This window comes from Acanthochromis polyacanthus, chromosome 11, assembly GCF_021347895.1.
Source record: "Acanthochromis polyacanthus isolate Apoly-LR-REF ecotype Palm Island chromosome 11, KAUST_Apoly_ChrSc, whole genome shotgun sequence".
Classification (NCBI taxonomy): domain Eukaryota; kingdom Metazoa; phylum Chordata; class Actinopteri; family Pomacentridae; genus Acanthochromis; species Acanthochromis polyacanthus.
Window position 1 is genome coordinate 3,215,166 of NC_067123.1, and position 23,005 is coordinate 3,238,170.

Below are 23,005 nucleotides of genomic sequence, written 5' to 3' on the forward strand. Positions count from 1 at the left end.
AGGATAATATCTATCGATGTACTTATTGTGGCTATAAAACCCCTCACTCCTTTGGAAGTTTACCTTTTACTGCTTTTCAACACTGAATCAGTTTAATTTGTCTTTTTGACATGAATTTAGAACAAAGACCAGTCACAGCCTTTAAAGTGACTCAACTAGCTGAACTCAGTGAAGTCAGCCGGTGATAGAAGTCACAGAGTGAGTAAAATAAAAATGATCTGAGGTCAGTGAATGTATCTCAGCAATTGTCATATAAAGACTCCTGGATATGGAAGGTCCAGCCTCTGATGGGTCAATACTTATGGATAGAACTACCCCATGAAGACTACAGAACACTGCAAGAAACTCTGAGAAAAGCTTGTTGAAAAGCTTCAAACATGCATCATGATGTGAAGCATGGTGGTGGCAGCATCATGATGTGAAGCATGGTGGTGGCAGCATCATGATGTGAAGCATGGTGGTGACAGCATTATAATATGAAGCACGGTGGTGGCAGCATTATAATATGAAGCACGGTGGTGGCAGTATTATAATATGAAGCACGGTGGTGGCAGCATTATAATATGAAGCACGGTGGTGGCAGTATTATAATATGAAGCATAGTGGTGGCAGCATTATAATGTGAAGCATGGTGGTGGCAGTATTATAATATGACGCACGGTGGTGGCAGCATTATAATGTGAAGCATGGTGGTGGCAGCATTATAATATGAAGCACGGTGGTGGCAGCATTATAATATGAAGCACGGTGGTGGCAGTATTATAATATGATGCATGGTGGAGGCAGCATCATGAAATGAAGCACGGTGGTGGCAGTATTATAATATGAAGCACGGTGGTGGCAGTATTATAATATGAAGCATAGTGGTGGCAGCATTATAATGTGAAGCATGGTGGTGGCAGTGTTATAATATGACGCACGGTGGTGGCAGCATTATAATGTGAAGCATGGTGGTGGCAGCATTATAATATGAAGCACGGTGGTGGCAGCATTATAATATGAAGCACGGTGGTGGCAGTATTATAATATGACGCATGGTGGAGGCAGCATCATGAAATGAAGCACGGTGGTGGCAGCATCATGATGTGAAGCATGCTGGTGGCAGTATTATAATATGAAGCACGGTGGTGGCAGTATTATAATATGACGCACGGTGGTGGCAGCATTATAATGTGAAGCACGGTGGTGGCAGCATTATAATATGAAGCACGGTGGTGGCAGCATTATAATATGAAGCACGGTGGTGGCAGTATTATAATATGACGCATGGTGGAGGCAGCATCATGAAATGAAGCACGGTGGTGGCAGCATCATGATGTGAAGCATGCTGGTGGCAGTATTATAATATGAAGCACGGTGGTGGCAGTATTATAATATGACGCATGGTGGTGGCAGCATCATGAAATGAAGCACGGTGGTGGCAGCATCATGATGTGAAGCATGCTGGTGGCAGTATTATAATATGAAGCACGGTGGTGGCAGTATTATAATATGAAGCATAGTGGTGGCAGCATTATAATGTGAAGCATGGTGGTGGCAGCATTATAATGTGAAGCATGGTGGTGGCAGTATTATAATATGAAGCATAGTGGTGGCAGCATTATAATGTGAAGCATGGTGGTGGCAGTATTATAATATGACGCACGGTGGTGGCAGCATTATAATATGAAGCACGGTGGTGGCAGTATTATAATATGACGTATGGTGGTGGCAGCATCATGATGTGAAGCATGCTGGTGGCAGTATTATAATATGAAGCACGGTGGTGGCAGTATTATAATGTGAAGCATGGTGGTGGCAGTATTATAATATGAAGCACGGTGGTGGCAGTATTATAATGTGAAATCTGTACAATCTGTAAATTTACAAGAAAGAAAACACACATTAACTAAGATTCTAGTTTTAATGAAACAGCAAAAACAAGAAACATGAATTTTCCTGACAGTGACAAGCTGAAACCCTAAAACACTTGGAGCCAAAACCATGGATGATAAGACGACGTGACGGATTCAGCCTGTTGTCCTCAATGTTTGATTTATTTACTGTGACCTCCAGGAAACATCTGGAGACCAACAGGGTTTTATTAGTCAGAGCAGCTCAGCAGGACTTTGATCCGGGACATCCAACCAGTTATCTCTGGTTCTTGAACAGCAGTTCCCTCCTGAAACGCTGACAACAGAGCAGCTGAAGTCGTCAAACTCCTGATAAACGTACTCCTGATAAGCCTTTGTTTTCACATGACGTGTTCAAACACTCTGAGATAGTTTCATACATCTAAGACCAACATCTCGACCTCTCTGAACACCAGCATCTAGACCTCTATGAACATCTAGACCTCTATGAACACCAACATCTAGACCTCTCTGAACATCTAGACCTCTGTGAACATCTTGACCCCTATGAACATCTGGACCTCTATGAACATGTAGACCTCTAGGAACACCTAGACCTCTATGAACACCAAGACCTCTATGAACACCAACATCTAGACCGCTATGAACATCTAGACCTCTATGAACATCTAGACCTCTGTGAACACCAACATCTAGACCTCTATGAACATCTAGACCTCTGTGAACATCCAGACCTCTGTGAACACCAACATCTAGACCTCTATGAACATCTAGACCTCTGTGAACATCTAGACCTATGTGAACATCTAGACCTCTGTGAACATCTAGACCTCTGTGAACATCTAGACCTCTGTGAACACCAACATCTAGACCTCTATGAACATCTAGACCTCTATGAACATCTAGACCTCTGTGAACATCTAGACTCCTATGAACATGTAGACCTCTATGAACACCAACATGTAGACCTTGTTGAGGAAATTTCACTCTTGGTTCTGCAAAATTTGCTGTAGTGGGGTGTTTATTGGTATTCCGGCATACGGTGGGCTTACCAACACAGAGCATGAGCCTGTGAAGGTAAGCCGACCCAGAACATTTGGAGATTTCCCATTTTATAAGGATGTCAGAGGGTGGATCAGAGGGTAGGGAGGGGCTGTGTGCAAATACAGAGGGTAAAACAAAAGGAACGTCTCAGAGGAAGGGTTGGGGAGTTGTAAGTAAATACTAAGGTAGGCAGTGGTTAATTTGTGTATAGTTCAATAGAGGGTAAGACAACAGAACAAAAGGGCAATTGGGTAACAGGAGGTAAGACGGGGGGGTATAACAGACGCAAACAAAGGATGAGTCTGGTGAACACTTGCAAATAGTAAAGGTGTGATAACAGTAGGTAAGACCGGGGTATGGCAGACAGTAACAAAGGAGGAGTCTGGTGACATGTAACAGTAGTGACAATAAGTGGGCTATTTCTCCATCAACCTCTATGAACACCAACATCTAGAAAGAGAAACGCCTTTACTAAGATTCTAGTTTTAATGAAACAGCAAAAAACAAGAAACATGAATTTTCCTGACAGTGACGAGCTGAAACCCTAAAACACTCGGAGCCAAAACCATGGATGATAAGATGACGTGACGGTTTCAGCCTGTTGTCCCGATATGTTTGAGCTATTTACTGTGTCTTCTCGGAAACACCTGGAGACCAACATCTAGACTCCTGTGAACACCAGCATCTTGACCTAAAAGCATATGGAGACTCTGAAGTCACCTGGATGAAGGTTCTTTGGTCTTTGGAGACCAAAATGAAGCTCTTTGAACATCAGACTAGCTGCTATATTTGGTGAACACTAAACACTGCACATCTTTACAAACACAAGCATGGAGGTGGCAGCATCATGACATGGGGATGTTGTTTTATTTTACATTTTCACTGTCAGTGATTAAAATGAGTCCTCTGCTGGATCCATTCAGTCATTCTGATCTCCTGGAAACTATTCTGTCTGTTTGTTCACCAGATTTCATGACTGTGGGAGTTTTATTTCTGGAGATACCGAACTCTTAAAATGGGATTACAGATGTTTTTTAAAGACAAAAGGGAAATTCCCAGGTCTGAAAGCATCAGAAATTCTCGTAATTTTACCACAATATTTAGTGTTGGGTCCCAAATAACAAAGACTTCACCACCAGATTAAGTGATACGATTGATTTTAAAACCCTGACCTGTGGTGGTTTTTCTTCCCCACAAAGGCCATGACCTTATTGAAGGAATCTTGAACTTTCTTTGATTGGTTTGAAAATTAAATTGATTAACTTCTTTAAAGGATCTGAAAGCAGTTGTCCCCATTAGTGATTGTTTTCTGTTCAGCTGCTACGTGTGACTGTTTCATTGTTTGATAGTTTTATGTCTGTAAACCATAACAAATAGAAACCAGAGCCTATGAATCATGAGATGAAGAAGCGATGACACTGGCATTATGACGTGGAGTGCCAGCAGTGACAAGAATGTGTCCAGCAGGGCAGCCGGAGGAGGACTTTACCCTTCAGCATGGCTATAAAACCACCGCTCCGACGACTAAACAGCACAAATCAACCACCAGCGAAGAAGAGTGCAGCTGCCTCTGAAAGGTAAATATTCTACCATTCCAGACTTCCTTCACTTCACTACATCCAGTCTCAAACTGTACATTAATGTTCTTAATCTCTTCTTCCACCAGCATCGATCATGAAGGTTCTCGTGCTTCTCGCTCTTCTCTCCGGTGAGTTCATTTTCTCTTTGAATCAAACTTTAGCTCCGTTTAAAATCCCAGACATTAATCTCCTGTTTCGTCCACAGTCTGCAATGCCAACATCTTGTGGCAGGAGCCGCCCAAGACCAACCTGGACATGGTGAAAGATGCCTTCTGGGACTACGTTGCCAAGGCGACGCTGAAAGCCGAGGACTCCCTGAAGCAGCTTAGACAGTCCGAGCTGGGACAGGAAGTGAAGTAAGACTCAGAATAATGACTGAAGGAATCAGAAATGTCCTGTGTTGTGTTTCAGTGTAGTAACGGAGACTTCCTGTCTGTTAGCACTAAGATCGCCCAGAGCGCCGACACCGTGAACCAGTACATCGTCGCCCTTCGTGCCCAGGTGGCTCCGGCCACTGAGGACTTCCTGACCCAGTTAACCCAGCAGGCCGAGCTGCTGAAGGCCCAGCTGGAGAAGGACCTGACCGCCGCCGGCACCAGCATGCAGCCCTACGCCGAGGAGATGCTGGCCAAGCTGCAGGCCAAAGTGGAGGAGTTGAAGAAGGAGGTCACCCCCTACGCCGAGTCCATGGACCCTGAGGCCCTGAAGACCGTCCTGCTGCAGAGGAGCAAGGAGCTGAAGGCTCAGCTGGACCAGAGCGTCAACCAGCTGCAGAGCCAGATGGTTCCCTACACTGAGGAGATGAGGAAGAACGTGGAGCAGCACATGGAGGAGTTCCAGAAGAGCATGATGCCCCTGGCCAAGAGCTTCGAGACCCAGCTGGTCCAGAAGACCCAGGAGATCCAGCAGAGACTGGCTCCATACGGGAGGAGCTGAAGGCCAAGCTGGACGCCAGCGCTCAGGACATGCAGGCCCAGCTCACCGCTCTGTGGGAGACCTTCACCAAGATGACCCAGTAAAGCTTTCATCAACCTCACAACCTTCACCTCCACCTGCCTCAATGTATCAAGTATTTATTCTCACCCAACCAGTGTTTATTTTAATAAATAAAAATCTGATTACAACACAAGAGCTGTGTCAGTTGTTTCACTAAAGAAGCCTAAGCAGTTGAATAGAAAAGTCTTGTACATATTTGTACATTAGTTTGTTCTTTAAAGCAGTGCTGAGATTCATCCTGTTCAAAGCAGCAAAAATCAGTCCTGTAAACCTTGAAGAAGTAATTTGTACTAATCCCAGGATGTGTCCACTACAGCAAAAACAGCAAAACCTGAAATTAATACACTAAACATCAAAAACTGGATATTAGCTCACAAAATTATTTTTAAAATCATCACAGCAAAACATCATAAATTTGGATATTAGCACTCTAAACCATGAAAACATCAATATATTTATACACCACCTCTGAAAACGAGACCAGTTTCTCAACTAACTTACCTGTTAAAAATAAAGGTGAAATAAATAATAAGTAAAACATCAAATATCGGAAAATCTGGATATTAGCAAATAAAAAATAAAAAATCTAGATGATAGTACAACAAAGTATAAAATTCTGTATGGACCAAATCTTCAAAATCTGCCATATTAGCGCAGTGAAAACATAAAAAGCCCTGGATATTAAAGCATTAAATCATCAAAACTCCAGATATTACTCAATCAGAACATAAACTGAATTTCCCTTCGAGTATGAAAAAAAAGATTCTATTCTATTCTAATCTTCCAAAATCTGCACATTAGCATATAAAAACATCAGGAATCTGGATATTAACACACCAGATCATCAAAAATCTGAATATTAGCACACTGAAACGTCAAAAATCTAGATGAGAGCACAATAAACACAAAGAAATGTCAGTTATTGCATCAAAACATAAAAACTCTGGATATCAATGCACCAAATCATCAAAAGCCTGGATAGTAGCATATAAAAACATAAAAGAAATCTGAATATTAATGCACCAGATCATCAAAAAAAATTTAAAAATGCACCAGATCATCTAAAGTCTGGATATTATTGCACTGAAACATAAAAAAAATCAGGATATTAATGCACTATGACATCAAAAACCTGGAAACGAGTGTCTCAAACATCAGAGATAGAGGGATTAGCACATTGAAACATCAGAAACCTAGATGATACTGCAACAGAACACAAAAACTCTGTTATTTATTGCAACAAAATATGAAAAATCTGCATATTAGCATGTAAACATCAGTAATCTGGATATTAATGCAGCAAATCATCAAAAATCAGGATATCAGTGCACCAAAACATTAAAAAATTGGATAATAATAATAATGCACCAAAACATCAAAAATGTGCGTATTGGAAAATTAAAACATTAAAATCTGGATATAAACACACCCCAGTATTAAAAGATCGAGATGACAGTGCAACAAAACATAAAAATTCTGTTATTTATTGCACTAAAACATTTTAAAAAAATCTAGATTTTAATGCACCAGATCATCAAAAGTCTGTATACTAGCAAATTAGACATTAAAATCTGGATATCAATATAGCAAAATATCAAAAATCTAGATAATAGTGTAACAAAACATAAATCTTACCAAAAAAACTGCATATTAGCATGTAAAAACATCCAAAATCTGGATATTAACGCACCAGATCATCCAAAAATCTGTATAATGCTGCACCAAAACATCAAAATTCTAGATGTCAGCACGCTAAATCATCAAAACATCAAAAATCTCAATATTAGGGCACCAAATCATCAAAAGTCTGGATATTAGTGCACTGAAGCAAAAAAGTCTGAATATTAATGCACCAAATCATCAAAACATTGAACATTAGTGCATCAAATCTTCAAAAATCTCTATATGAATTCACCAAATCATCAAAACATTGAACATTAGTGCATCAAAAATCTTATTATTGCACCATATCATCAAAAATCTGAATATTAACACGTCATAACATCAAAAACCTGGATACTAGAGTACCAAACATCAGAAATAGAGGGATTAGCACTCTGAAACAATGAAAAAATCTGGATGTTAGGGATCAAAACATCAAGAAGAAAAACGTCAGTTAATGTGGTGGACTGAAGAAATGCACTGAGCCGAGGTGTTTTAGTAAGAAATGGATTTATCAGTGTCTCAGAGGTATATACAGGTCATATATGCTGCTCCATTTGTACGTAACATAAAAAAGGCAACGAAACAAGTGATGGGTGGTGAACAGGACATACAGTACACTCCTTAGAACAACTCGTCTGGAACCAATAAATCACCGTTTAACAAGCAAATGACGACCATTTCATTCACTGCACATCGAGACAGACTTTACAGTAAAAAAACAAAAAAAAGAATAAAATCAAAGCTGGAACCCAAACGTGACGGGCACCGGACTCAGAAACAAAGAGCTCCAACATCCTGCCTGTAAGAGTCCTCAGAGTTCATCTCTACTTTACACTTTACTGACATTAACAGCTTCTGTTCACCACATGAGATGAAACATGATCTGGGAACCAAAGACGGCAGACTGATGACGGAGTGTTTCAGTCCGTTCGTCCACAGAGAGTCCGTCCGTCTGCAGGTCCGACAACTCGCCGTTCAGCCGGATCTATCCGATGGTGACGCCGAAGCCGCACTGGAACTTGTTTTTACGATGGTTGAGGAAAGAGCAGAGGACCAGAGAGAGCGGCAACGGCAGCAGCTTCTTTTCTAACGTCGCGCCGACGATCCAGTTACTGTCGACCGAACCTGGAGGAGGAACAGGAAGTTAGAGGGTGAAAGAACAAACGAGAAGATGTAGACAGACAGCAGCCACCCTGGGAAGAGACTCAGATCCTTATAAATGGTTCATCAGACTCCTGAGCTCAAAACAGGAAGTGTCACCTTAATGGTTCTAATGCAGCTTACATACAACCTCCTGCTTCACATCATGATGCTGCCACCACCGTGCTTCACGTCATGATGCTGCCACCACCGTGCTTCACGTCATGATGCTGCCACCACCATGCTTCATGTCATGATGCTGCCACCGCCATGATTCAAGTCATGATGCTGCCACCACCGTGCTTCACGTCATGATGCTGCCACCACCGTGCTTCACGTCATGATGCTGCCTCCACCGTGCTTCACGTCATGATGCTGCCACCACCGTGCTTCACATCATGATGCTGCCACCACCGTGCTTCACGTCATGATTCTGCCTCCACCGTGCTTCACGTCATGATGCTGCCACCACCGTGCTTCACGTCATGATTCTGCCTCCACCGTGCTTCACATCATGATGCTGCCACCACCGTGCTTCACATCATGATTCTGCCTCCACCATGCTTCACATCATGATGCTGCCACCACCATGCTTCACGTCATGATGCTGCCACCGCCATGATTCAAGTCATGATGCTGCCACCACCGTGCTTCACATCATGATGCTGCCACCACCGTGCTTCACGTCATGATTCTGCCTCCACCGTGCTTCACATCATGATTCTGCCTCCACCATGCTTCACATCATGATGCTGCCACCACCATGCTTCACGTCATGATGCTGCCACCGCCATGATTCAAGTCATGATGCTGCCACCACCGTGCTTCACGTCATGATGCTGCCACCACCGTGCTTCACGTCATGATTCTGCCTCCACCGTGCTTCACGTCATGATGCTGCCACCACCGTGCTTCACGTCATGATTCTGCCACCACCATGATTCAAGTCATGATGCTGCCACCGCCATGCTTCAAGTCATGATGCTGCCACCGCCATGCTTCAAGTCATGATGCTGCCACCGCCATGATTCACGTCATGATGCTGCCACCACCATGCTTCAAGTCATGATGCTGCCACCGCCATGATTCAAGTCATGATGCTGCCACCGCCGTGCTTCAAGTCATGATGCTGCCACCGCCATGCTTCACGTCATGATGCTGCCACCGCCATGATTCAAGTCATGATGCTGCCACCGCCATGCTTCACGTCATGATGCTGCCACCGCCGTGCTTCAAGTCATGATGCTGCCACCACTGTGCTTCACCACCGTGCCTATATTTATTCTATTTTATTGGATTTTCTTGTATCTCATTTACCTCCCACACTCTATTGTATATATCTTGTCTCTTTTGCATATGTTGTAGTTCTTAATATAGTCTTGTTTTACATGTACATTTGATTTCACTATTTCTTGTTGTTTATTTAGCTTGTCATCAATGCACCATCCAGTTGCAGCTATTTATATTTTCATCATGTTCCAGTGTATGATGACAATAAAGCTATTCAAACAACAAACAAACTGATTCAGAAAAATTGATTTCACAAAGGAAAAAGCATTTGAAAAGCGAGATGAGGTAAAAGCCATGCAGATTGTACACTTGGAAAACATTTGGTTAGCATTACTTTACATACAACCAAACCACTGGAATGATTCTAACAGGAATAGTTTTTGTGTCCAGAGACAAACCAAACTGCTCCCATCATACATACCTTTAAACTGTAAATTAGCTTTAGGCACATCTAGCTGGTAGCCGAACGACACGCTGGTGTCCTGCATTCGGCTACTCGCCTCGAACTCGACTCCGAGCTGCAACTGTTGAAGAGCAAAGACAGTTAGATCCTGATGGAGGCAGAACGTGAACTACTGGCTCACAGCGGAACCCATTTCCTACAAGTAGAGCTGCAGAGATTTACCAAGAAGGCAGCAGAAGACAATAAATCACATTTAAAACAAGGGGAAGCTACGTTAGCCAACATGAGGTCAGTCAGTCAATTCAGACAGAAATATGTTGCTGCACCATTTCAGATTGTATTCCATTTGCTTATTTCAGACCTGAAACTAAGTTCTGTAAATAAAAAAGGAGGCTGAATTTAAGCTTCAATCTCTCCAGAAATAAAACCCCCACATCCATGAAATCAGGTGAGGACATGGATAAAATAGTTTCCAGCGTGTTCAGATGTCTGAATGGCCCCAGCAGAGGACCAATGATGCTGCCACCACCATGCTTCAAAGTGGGGTCAGCATGTTTGTTTCAATGCTGGTCTTATCTGACCAAAGAATCTTGTTGGAGTTGACTTCAGAGTGTCTCATGTACCTTCTGGGAAATTCTAGTTTATATTAATTATCATCTTTGTCAAGAATTTAATTGTTCGTTTGGGACTCAAAATTAAATTCTGTACAATATCATGGCTGAATTTGAAGAATTTCATGTTTTCAGCTTTTCGTATTTTCACTCTAAACAAACATCTTACCTGTGAAGCCACTTTAAGCGTTCAATACGTCCAGAAGCAAAAATCACATTTCCATGAAAATAGGTGAAGACACGGACAGAACAGTTTCCAGAAGATCTAAATTGTCAAATTGCTTCAGTTAAGGTCAAACTGAGTATTTCTTGGTCCATGAAAATGGAATAAAACATCCTCATGATGCTGCCACCTACGTGCTTGACGGTGTTTCTGATGTCTCGTTGAGATTTATTCAGAGTTTAGCTGGGAGATATTTGGGACCTAAAACTAAGTTATGTAAAATACTGTGGTTGAATTTTGAGAATTTCCATGTTTTCAGACTTTTTTTATTTTGACCCTCAAACATGTAACCTGGAAACTAATTTAAGGTTCAATATCTTCAGAACTAAACCCCTACAGTCATGAAATTTGGTGAAGACAGACAAAATAGTTTGCAGCAGATCTAAATGATCAAACTGCTTCAGCAGAGGACAAAAGTCTGAATACTGGACCTTGAAAATAGAAAAATTGCAATTTTTTTGCTATTGGAGCCCCAGAGAGTTCCTGTAAGTGCATATAAAAGGATGAGTCCATACTTGCACTAAAATACAAACTTTGGTCGACATTTACCAACATTTCTGTAAAATGACATGAACCAACCCAGCTGATCCTGAGTCTATTGACCTGCAGACTGTACCTGGTCATTGGCTTTGTGGTAGTACGATGCATGAGCTCCCGCTGAGCCGAAGGTCAGCGTGGCGATGTAGTTATTGCCTGCAGATTAAAGCCAACTGGTCAGGACTGGTTATGAAGACGTGAATGTGCCGGACTCTTTAATCCAGACTACTGTCTCACCTGTATACCTGCCCACTAAAGACATCACTGAGCCCTCCTCTCCCGGCCGGCGGTGGTAAACCAGCTCCCCTCCCAGAGCCAGAGCCGGCGTTATGGACTGGAGGTAGTGAGTGACGACGATACCTGACAGGGACGACAACAGGCTGGTTTTAATGCACTGCTTTAGGAACCGTTAAAACTATTACATGAAGACAGAAGTAAGCTTTGGTAGATGTCAATGGAAGCACATCCGGTTAGGGTTAGTAGGGTAGGGTTAGGAGAGTAGTGTTAGGGGGTTAGGGTTTGGTTTAGCAGTGAGTGGATCCTCTGTTGACCTACCAGAACCCACGAGGACGTCTGGGTTTCCAAGTGTGACGGTCGCAGTAAAATCTTCTCCCCTGAACTCAGCGTCACCTTGCCAGTTCACAAACTTGTGTTGTTGTGTCTGAAGACAGATGTTGATGTAAATTTAGAACGATAAAGTAGAAATAAATCAGCAAAGTAAAAATCTACACTACCATTCAAAAGTTTGGGTTCACTCAGAAATGTCCTTGTTTTTCAAAGAGAAGCATTTTTTTTCCCACTGAAGATCACATTAAATGAATGGTAAATCCAGTGTAGACATAGTTAATGTGGTAAACGACTATTGTAGCTGTAAACAGCTCATTTTTAATGGAATATCTCCATAGGGGTACAGAGGAACATTTCCAGCAATCATCACTCCTGTGTTCTAATGCTACATTGTGTTAGCTAATGGTGCTGAAAGGCTCATTGATGGTTAGAAAACCCTTATGCAGTTATGTTAGCACATGGATAAAAGTGGGAGTTTTACTGGAAAACCTGGGATTGTCTGGATGACCCCAAACTTTTCAATGTTAGTGTGTAGCTGCGTTCACATGAAGAAAGCGTGGGCCGTTTGCACATATGAACTACTCGTAACTGAACTGGTTCTCATCATTCACTTTAAACCACTGACTCGTTTGTCAGACCTCGACTTGTAATGTCTTGTGTCTTATTATGATAATAATGTTTCTTGTTTTTTGTAAGTCGCGACCAAATTTTCTTGATTTTTGTTTCATTTTAGCCATTTCACGTCTCATTTTTCTCATTTGGTGTCTTGTTTTGGCCGTTTCATGTTTGACTTTTCTTGTTTTATCTCCTGCATCTCGTATAGGTTGTGTTGGGTCTCTTATTTTACGTCCTGTTTTCTGCCGTTTTTATTCTTTGTGGTTGTGTTCTGACATTTTTTCCTAAATCCGAATCTTGTTTGTCACATCTTGTGTCTTATTGCAGTAATAAGGTTTCTTTTTTTTTTGTTGTGAGCAAATTTTATCATTTTTTGTTTCATTTTAGCCATTTTGTGTCTCATTTTTCTCATTTGGTGTCTTGTTTTGGCCATTTAGTGTTCGATTTTTCTTATTTTATCTTTAACATCTTGCTTTGATCATGGGGTGTCCTGTTTTCTGTCATTTTTTTCTTTGTGGTTGTGTTTTTTTTTCCCAAAATTTGCATCTCGTTTGTCACATCTTGTGTCTTATTGCGGTAATTATGTTTCATGTTTTTCTTAGTTTGTAACAAAGTCTTCTTGTTTTTTTTCTTGTTTCATTTTAGCCACTGAGCGTCTCATTTGTGTTTTTTTTCCTGTCGCCAATATAAAGAGCCCTTCAAACGACTGATTCAAACGTCACATCTCTACTCCGATTCTGTTTTTGAAGGCTGGATCGGGACGTTGCTGACTAAATCTGTGATGAGAGTTCACCTGGAAGGCCACTTTGGATCGTATCCTGCTGGAGATCTGGTGGATGATCTGGGCGTTGAGGCTGCCGCTGTTGTCCATGTCTCCAACCATGACGGGGAAGAACTGAACAGCAGCGTTTGTTAATGTTACGGCTCAGAGGATAAAAGAGCAAACATCCCATAGTTCACGTGGACTTCACTGCTTCTCACCTCTGCTGGACCCGTCTGCTTGGAGCCGACGTACGTAGAACCGAACCTGTAGCTGGAGTCTCCGGAGGTGCTGAGGAGAACCGTGTGATTCACCTGGAGACAACAAAACACAAAGCACGAACCCGACTCATTTACAGTAAAACCTGAGCTTTAAAGGTGGCGTTTAAAAAGAGCGTTTACCCACCTGGAAGTGGTTGCTGATTCCCTTGTTGACAACCATCCGGACGCCTTCCATCTGCATCGGAAAAACCTCTGAGGAGGAAAAACATTCAGACATTTTTTCATCCCTGACGTCCTCAGAATCAGCTGATCATTTCTGTACTATAACTTTATTACATGGCTACACAGAGAGTCCAAATTAATGCTTTTTAATTTGAGTTTTTTTCATTTCAGAGCATCAGAACTTCAGAAATACAGAAGAAAGACATGATGAAAAACACATTTGCGCTCCGTTAAAAGGAAGCTAGTAGATGATTCCGGTTTCTTCTTCCAGCGTCTCCAATAGTGCTGACCATCCACCACAACCATCACACATGCTAAGAGCCTTAAAGTTTACCCAGAATGACCTTTTCCCCCTAAACTTGCGCAGAATGACTCAAGAACTGTGCAAAATGAGTCAAAAGACCTCCAAAATGATGCCAAAAGTCACCCAAAATGATCAGAAACGAGTCCTAAAGCACTAAATTTCTGACCAAAAATGAAAAAACTTCTCCAGAAGGACCCAAAATTATCAAAAATGATCAAAATATAAGTAAAATGATCCTTCCGTGGCTTCTAATAGTTTTGACCAACCAACTACCAACATGCTGATATGAGCCTTAAAGTTTACCCAGAATGACCTTTTTACAGTTTTCTCTGGTGAATCATCAGAAAACAGAAACACATCAATGAACCAGTGATTGCTTCAAGGACTCTAAACTTTTCACACTTTGATACATCCCATAATACTGATGATCACAGCTGGTTATTGAGAAAATAAACAGAATCCAGATTTAGTGTTCAGACTGAGACTCCTGGATGGATCAAAACTGATCTGGTGTCAGTTTCTACCAGAAGTCATGCGTTTCTCCTCCTAAATGTCCTGGTTCTATCTGCTGGACTGATGAAGCTCTGAGGCTCAGAAATGATGGAAAAAGTCCATTAAAAAGTGATAAATCTGGACCCATCTATATAGAATTCAAGGGAAATTATGACATATCGTACAAGCCCTCAGAGTTCAGTCCTCCTCCAAAGCTGCTCATTCCCCACGTCAAATGCAGCATTTGTTTATTAGTGATTGATGATCAGAAATCACAGCAACATAGAATGTGTCCATTTAACACAGATGAACCCACAAACTAAATGACCTTCCTCTGAGTACAGGCGTGTGTTCTGCATGTGTATGTTATGTACGGATACCGGATCATGTGACCTAAATATGTAGCAGGAACTGATGGGACTCAGAAACACCCCCACAGTTTAATCAGCTGTTCCTTGGATCATTTCTGATGGATAAGTCCTGATAAGTCCTCAGAGGTGGATTTGTAGTAGGATCACAATCAGCTGATGTAGTGTTCACTGGTTGTCATGGTTACAGTGATGCCGTGCTGCTATCTGGCAACGATACAGAAATCTTTAACTAATCCATGGATCCAGACTATAAGCTGCATCACTGCCAGAATCTGATCACTTGGTCTTTGTGTCATTTCTGAGCTTCAATGAAAAATTCATTCAAATCCGTTTGTCTGTTTTTGAGTGATGTTGCAGACAGACAGACGTCAATCATCACATAACTCCACTGTGTTCCTTGGCAGAGTAACAATGCTGCATTACTGACAATGCCATGTGGAGGAATGAGCAGCCTTGGAGGAGGACTGCTCTCTCTCTGAGTGCTTTTCTAGTTTTATTATATAATTATCTTCTTATACGTTTCGGTCAGTTCTGCTGAATACCTTTACATTTGCGATGACATTCATCAAACGCTCCCGGGTTCGGCAAAGGGTTTTCTGCCTCCTGTCGCTGTCCAGAAGTTGCCCCGGTCGGGGGTATAACTGGGGAAACTGGAGGCATCCCAAAGCCGGCGGCACCGTCAACCCGGGGGCAGCAGCGGCGCCGGGGGCCGGAGGTGGAGGGTTGGGGGAACTGGCAGCCAGAACACTGCCCATCCTGAGGAGGACAGAAGATTTAAACAGAGAGACAGCATCTAGATGTGAAGCCAAAAAGACTAGAAACAAAGACCTGAAGATGTCAAGATGTTCTGACGTTTGTCATCCAGTTCAGTCACAAACATTCTGGATGTTTATTATAGAATAATAATGGAGTCGGGTCTTTTATCAGCTTTCCGTTTCATTATCAGAAGACTTTGTACTTCATTGTCTTGTCAGTAAAATAGAAAAGGTCTGATATAATTTTCTACTGATCAAAAGAATCACTTTAGGTGTCTTTAGTCTGAGCAGCAGCCACAAATAGTTCAGCTGATGTTCAGCGTCAGCAAAGAAAAGCTTCCGATTCGCATTTTAAGAAACAAGAAATCCTAATTTAGCTCTCTAAAAAAGCTGAAGATAGCTAATGTGCACTAGATGGGCCTTTAATGAACTATTAATGAAGATTAATCAACTATTTATTGCAGCTCTGCTTCCACTAAAGTTTCTCATCTCTAGTTCAGCGTTCACACCACCAAGTTAAACCACACACCACCCATAACGCTGTGTTTTCTCTAGTTTAATCACCTTTATTTCTCACTTCTGAGGCTTTTATGAAGTTTCTAAAAATCGTTTGAGTGAAAATCAAGTCTTTTTAACATGCGTACAGGGAGATACGGAGTTTTTAGGTGGCAGAAGACACATTAGGAGGCTAAAAAACAGTCTTGGTTGTAGATTTCCATCCTGAAGCTCAAAAATACAGAACAAACACAAAGAACCAAACCTGTTAGAGTACAGGGTTTAGCTTTTAGAATCAGTGTTTGGCAGAATTATTCCAGTTTTTCAGTAGAGCACAGCTGTGGGTGAGCTGGCGTGATCGAGCTGCAGCGAGTCGACAGAGAGATCGGCACATTCTAGAGTATTTGGTGTCCAACATGAGGCCCATGGTCCAAAAGCGGTCCTCCAGAGGGTCCAACATGAGGTCATAGACCAAAAGCGGTCCTCCAGAGGGTCCAACATGAGGCCCGTGGGCCAAAAGCGGTCCTCCAGAGGGTCCAACATGAGGCCCGTGGACCAAAAGCGGTCCTCCAGAGGGTCCAACATGAGGCCCGTGGACCAAAAGCGGTCCTCCAGAGGGTCCAACATGAGGCCCGTGGACCAAAAGCGGTCCTCCAGAGGGTCCAACATGAGGCCCATGGTCCAAAAGTGGTCCTCCAGAGGGTCCAATCCGGCCCTCAAAGTGTAAAAATTCCAGAGAAGACATTAACTGCAGATCGTAAAGCAGTAAAACTATGAATTTAAAATCATTTCTAGACCATGACAAGTTGTTTGGATCAGAAAGCAAAATACCACATTGTTCATTTTTCTCATTTTTTGTCAGATTTTTTTTGTTTGTCTCATGTTTTTGTTGTGCTGTTTCTCATTTTTGTAGTTTTGCGTTTCCTTTTTGTCTCACCTGTGTTGTCTATTTAATATTTTTGTAATATCTTTGTAATATTTTGTCTTGTTTTTGTTATTTTTTGTCTGACTTTTGTCATTTGTGTCATGTTTTCGTCGCTTTGTTTCCTTTTTGTCTCGTTGGTCCATTTTTTGTTGCTTGTACCTTTTTTGTTTTGTGTCGTTTGTCTCATTTTTTGTCATTTTAATATTGACCCCTTGAATATTGAGATGTAAATATCCAATTTCTTTAAACATACATAAGTTACTATGACAGAATCAGTGCCCAGAGAAAGATTTCAGCCTTCAGGTCTGATAGATGTGATCCACCAGAGAGATCTGATGTCAACATTAACGTCACTTCTAAATCAGAAACTTTTAATTATGGAAATTAAGTTAGAAGAAGAAGGCAGCACAGTCTGATGACAGCATCAGGGTTATTTAGTTTGGACTGCAAATCCAGAGTAGTTTAAATCAATCCACTGGACTTTAAGAAAGTTCCTTGAAGACGTTTCACCTCTCATCCAAGAGGCTTCTTCAGTTCTGGTGGTGGCTGGTGTTGCCTCAGCTTTTAAACCTCTGTGAGGTGTGTCCAGGGCTATTATTCCAACGACCGATAACAAAAGTCATCTGACTACTCAACGATGGTCGTTGTGAGTATCGGTGGGGGTCGTTGAAATGACTGAGCCCTTGTGTGCTAATGGTTGTCATTAGCATGAGTCTGCCGAGTAGTTCCTTTGGGGAGTTTTGAAAGGACCTGATTGTAAATCGCAGCACCACCCCTGTTCAGAGATGGCTTCTTTCTTTCTTTTGGACTGTAAAGCTTCATTTAGAGCAAAAGAAGACATGAACCAGAAGAACCACAAGCTGAGAAACACATTAATCAGAGAACAAGTAGAAGTGGTGGAGTGTCCCTTTAACCTTTCACAGCTCATTCAAACCAACACCAGATGAAGGACTTTAAGTAACCGTGAAGCTAAATGACTGAATGAGGAGAGAGAACAGAGCTCTGGAGTTGCTGCCTGAACCAGATGAGGCTAACACTTTGAATGAACCCTCAGGTGTGAGAACGTTTAGCTAAGCTAGCTCATTAGCACCGCTCAGTGCACAGGTTAGCATGGTACTAGCTAGCTTCCCCGGCGTTAAAACAACCCGCCGCTGCCCAAAGTGAGAAACCATAGTCCGCCGTGTGAAGCAGCAGCTACCGCTAAACCAACCGGACCGTCTGCTGGAAGCTGGGGTTTGATAAATGTCAGCTAACAGTGCTACTCACGTTGTAGTTTCCAGAGGACGATGAAGCCGGAACTTGAATCTTGTAGCACCAAAGAGAAGAGTGACGCTACGGCCCGCCTATTTCTCCCAGAATCTGTTGTTATTGGACAACGAATCAAAACTCGCATAAGTGATTGGTGGAGTCATCTGTCAGTCATGTCGAACGCTCGACCAGTCGAAGGCGTGTCTTTGCGCTCATGATGTAACGCTCATACTCAAACACTATTGGCTAAGCATAGTGAGGTCGGCGGTGAAGGGACGAGATGAAGGTCTCGGAAGTCACTGATTGGAGGATATATTACCTGTTTGGTTGGTTGCTCTCCGAAAGGGCGGAGTCAAATGAAACGACGAACCAGCATGAAGGTCAAAGGAGGAAGAAAAACATAAACATCCACAAATAGTTTGATCAAAGTATAGCTAAAACACATACAGCAGGTTTTAAACACAAAATAATTAAAATAATATTATACTTTTTAAAAAAATGTAATGCTGAAGCTTCTTAGCCTCAATATTTAGGTTTATCAGGTTAATTTATATAATAAATAACATTCTGTTTATGTTTTAATCTCAATATGTTGTATTATCGATGATATTACAGTGACTAAAGCTTAATATTGAAATTAATCAGACAAATTTGCAGAATTAATATTATTATGGGATCTTAATATCATACAGTGTTATGTATAGAATTGCCTAATTTAAATATTATTGCTAATGCCAATTTTGTGATGACTCAGGAAAAATTATATAATAAATAATATTGCAGAGGCTGATTTTAATTTATATATAGTAAAAATTGTATTTATATGAATATATAGCATTGGATTGTATTTATTAGTAAGACACATTTGTACAATAACTAGTGCTGGGCAAAGATTAAAATATTTAATTGCATGTTTTTCTGTGATTATGTGTACAATTAAATAGTAGTGAGTTTAAAAGTAGTGTATTCTGCACTTTTATTTTTTAAAGTACTGCTATATAAACAAAAATACAGTAACATTTGCTTTGCAAACACTTTAACAAGTAAAGTGCTTTTTAACAGCAGTATTCCCTTCACACTGCAGCCATTAAATTTCTACTAAATCTCAACTTAAACATTAATGCAATCAAATTAAACCAAATCTATTTGTCACTGCAGTGACATTAACATTTTATCTGGTTTGTTATGTGCGTATATATATTATATATATAACACGTGGACAAAATTGTTGGTACCCTCAGTTAAAGAAGGAAAAACCCACAATTCTCACTGAAATCACTTGAAACTCACAAAAGTAACAATAAATAAAAATTATTGAAAATTAAATAATCAAAAACAAGCCATTACTTTTGAATTGTTGATTAACATAATTATTTAAAAACAACTAATGAAACAGGCCTGGACAAAAATGATGGTACCTCTATAAAAGATTGAAAACTATTTGACCAGAGTGACATGATTAACTCAGGTGTGTCATTTAATTGACATCACAGGTGTTTCCAAACTCATAATCAGTCAGTCTGCCTATTTAAAGGGAGACAAGTAGTCACCCCTGCTGTTTGGTGAAAAGGTGTGTACCACACTGAACATGGACAACAGAAAGCGAAGGAGAGAATTGTCCCAGGACATCCGAAAAAAATATAGACAAACATCTTAAAGGTAAAGGCTATAAGACCATCTCTAAACAGCTTGAAGTTCCTGTGACAACAGTGGCTCATATTATTCAGAAGTTCAAGACCCACGGGACAGTAGCCAACCTCCCTGGACGTGGCCGCAAGAGGAAAATTGATGACAAATTGAAGAGACGGATCGTTGGAATTGTATCCAAAGAGCCCAGAGCAACCTCCAAAGAAATTAAAGGTGAACTCCAAGGCCAAGGTACATCAGTGTCAGATCGCACCATTCGTCGTTGTTTGAGCCAAGTGGACTTCATGGGAGACGACCAAGGAGGACACCACTGCTGAAAAAACTCATAAAAAAGCCAGACTGGAATTTGCAAAAATGCATGTTGACAAGCCACAAAGCTTCTGGGAGAATGTCCTTTGGACAGATGAGACCAAACTGGAGCTTTTTGGTAAGGCACATCAACTCTATGTTCATAGACTCAAAAACCAAGCATACGAAGAAAAGAACACTGTCCCTACGGTGAAACATGGAGGAGGCTCAGTAATGTTTTGGGGCTGCTTTGCTGCATCTGGCACAGGGTGTCTTGAAAGTGTGCAAGGTACGATGAAATCTGAAGACTATCAAGCATTCTGGAGAGAAATGTGCTGCCTAGTGTCAGAAAGCTTGGTCTCAGTCGCAGGTCATGGGTCTTCCAACAGGACAACGATCCAAAACACACAGCCAAAAACACCCAAGAATGGCTGAGAGAAAAGCGTTGGACTATTCTAAAGTGGCCTTCTATGAGCCCAGATCTGAATCCCATTGAACATATGTGGAAGGAGCTGAAACATGCCATTTGGAGAAGACACCCATCAAACCTGAGACAACTGGAGCTGTTTGCTCATGAGGAGTGGGCCAAAATACCTGTTGACAGCTGCAGAACGCTCATTGACAAATACAGAAATCGTTTAATTGCAGTGATTGCCTCAAAAGGTTGTGCAACAAAATATTAAGTTATGGGTACCATCATTTTGTCCAGCCCTATTTCATTAGTTTGTTTTTTTAAATAATTATGTTAATCAACAATTCAAAAGTGATGGCTGATTTTGATTATTTAATTTTCAATAAATTTTTATTTATTGTTACTTTTGTGAGTTTCAAGTGATTTCAGTGAGAATTGTGGGTTTTTCGGAGAGGCTTCTTTAACTGAGGGGTACCAACAATTTTGTCCACGTGTGTACATGTTCAATAACACTCGCAAACCCACTAGACACATCTGAACGTTTGGAAAACATAGGGCAAGGGAATGCTCTATTACCCATTGCTATCCTAACTTCTCACAATAATACACAGTGGAATTGTTCTCAGTTGAAGAAAACCACAAATTCTCATGAATCATTGAAATCACAAAAGTAACAATAAATAAAATTTATTGAAAATTAAATAATCATAAATCAGCCATCACTTTTGAATTGTTGATTAACATAATTATTTAAAAAAACAAACTAATGAAATAGGGCTGGACAAAAATGATGGTACCCATAACTTAATATTTTGTTGCACAACCTTTTGAGGCAATCACTGCAATTAAACGATTTCTGTATTTGTCAATGAGCGTTCTGCAGCTGTCAACAGGTATTTTGGCCCACTCCTCATGAGCAAACAGCTCCAGTTGTCTCAGGTTTGATGGGTGTCTTCTCCAAATGGCATGTTTCAGCTCCTTCCACATATGTTCAATGGGATTCAGATCTGGGCTCATAGAAGGCCACTTTAGAATAGTCCAACGCTTTCTCTCAGCCATTCTTGGGTGTTTTGGCTGTGTGTTTTGGATCGTTGTCCTGTTGGAAGACCCATGACCTGCGACTGAGACCAAGCTTTCTGACACTAGGCAGCACATTTCTCTCCAGAATGCCTTGATAGTCTTCAGATTTCATCGTACCTTGCACACTTTCAAGACACCCTGTGCCAGATGCAGCAAAGCAGCCCCAAAACATTACTGAGCCTCCTCCATGTTCACCGTAGGGACAGTGTTCTTTTCTTCGTATGCTTGGTTTTTGAGTCTATGAACATAGAGTTGATGTGCCTTACCAAAAAGCTCCAGTTTGGTCTCATCTGTCCAAAGGACATTCTCCCAGAAGCTTTGTGGCTTGTCAACATGCATTTTTGCAAATTCCAGTCTCGCTTTTTATGAGTTTTTTTCAGCAGCGGTGTCCTCCTTGGTCGTCTCCATGAAGTCCACTTTGGCTCAAACAACGACGAATGGGTGCGATCTGACACTGATGTACCTTGGCCTTGCAGTTCACCTTTAATTTCTTTGGAGGTTGCTCTGGGCTCTTTGGATACAATTCCAACGATCCGTCTCTTCAATTTGTCATCAATTTCCTCTTGTGGCCACGTCCAGGGAGGTTGGCTACTGTCCCGTGGTCTTGAACTTCTGAATAATATGAGCCACTGTTGTCACAGGAACTTCAAGCTGTTTAGAGATGGTCTTATAGCCTTTACCTTTAAGATGTTTGTCTATCATTTTTTTTCGGATGTCCTGGGACAATTCTCTCCTTCGCTTTCTGTTGTCCATGTTCAGTGTGGTACATACCTTTTCACCAAACAGCAGGGTGACTACTTGTCTCCCTTTAAATAGGCAGACTGACTGATTATGAGTTTGGAAACACCTGTGATGTCAATTAAATGACACACCTGAGTTAATCATGTCACTCTGGTCAAATAGTTTTCAATCTTTTATAGAGGTACCATCATTTTTGTCCAGGCCTGTTTCATTAGTTTGTTTTTTTAAATAATTATGTTAATCAACAATTCAAAAATAATGGCTGTTTTGATTATTTAATTTTCAATAAATTTTTATTTATTGTTACTTTTGTGAGTTTCAAGTGATTTCAGTGAGAATTGTGGGTTTTTCCTTCTTTAACTGAGGGGTACCAACAATTTTGTCCACGTGTGTATCTACATCTCAGTTTCGCCTAGTCGAAAGTTAATGACGGATATCTCTAATGACGTAACTGAAACGTCATGAAACGCATCACATATCCTAAATGAAATTACTGATATCCATAATTCACTTTCCACTA

The 23,005-nt window shown here is 41.2% G+C and overlaps 2 protein-coding genes across 2 annotated transcripts; one reads left to right on the top strand and one right to left on the bottom strand.

Moving 5' to 3' along the window:
* The first annotated feature begins 4,426 nt into the window (after window positions 1-4,426).
* On the top strand, window positions 4,427-5,956 carry apoa4a (apolipoprotein A-IV a). The gene is given in 5 exon segments (XM_022220312.2): window positions 4,427-4,474; window positions 4,564-4,605; window positions 4,683-4,833; window positions 4,918-5,402; window positions 5,405-5,956. Coding segments are annotated over 4 exon segments (762 nt in total). The 5' UTR covers window positions 4,427-4,474; window positions 4,564-4,571; the 3' UTR covers window positions 5,497-5,956.
* Window positions 5,957-7,628: 1,672 nt separating this feature from the next.
* On the bottom strand, window positions 7,629-15,649 carry tomm40l (translocase of outer mitochondrial membrane 40 homolog, like). The gene is given in 10 exon segments (XM_051955969.1): window positions 7,629-8,263; window positions 9,990-10,092; window positions 11,422-11,498; window positions 11,580-11,702; window positions 11,898-12,003; window positions 13,318-13,419; window positions 13,506-13,598; window positions 13,690-13,757; window positions 15,437-15,544; window positions 15,547-15,649. Coding segments are annotated over 10 exon segments (1,023 nt in total). The 3' UTR covers window positions 7,629-8,123.
* Window positions 15,650-23,005: the final 7,356 nt, after the last annotated feature.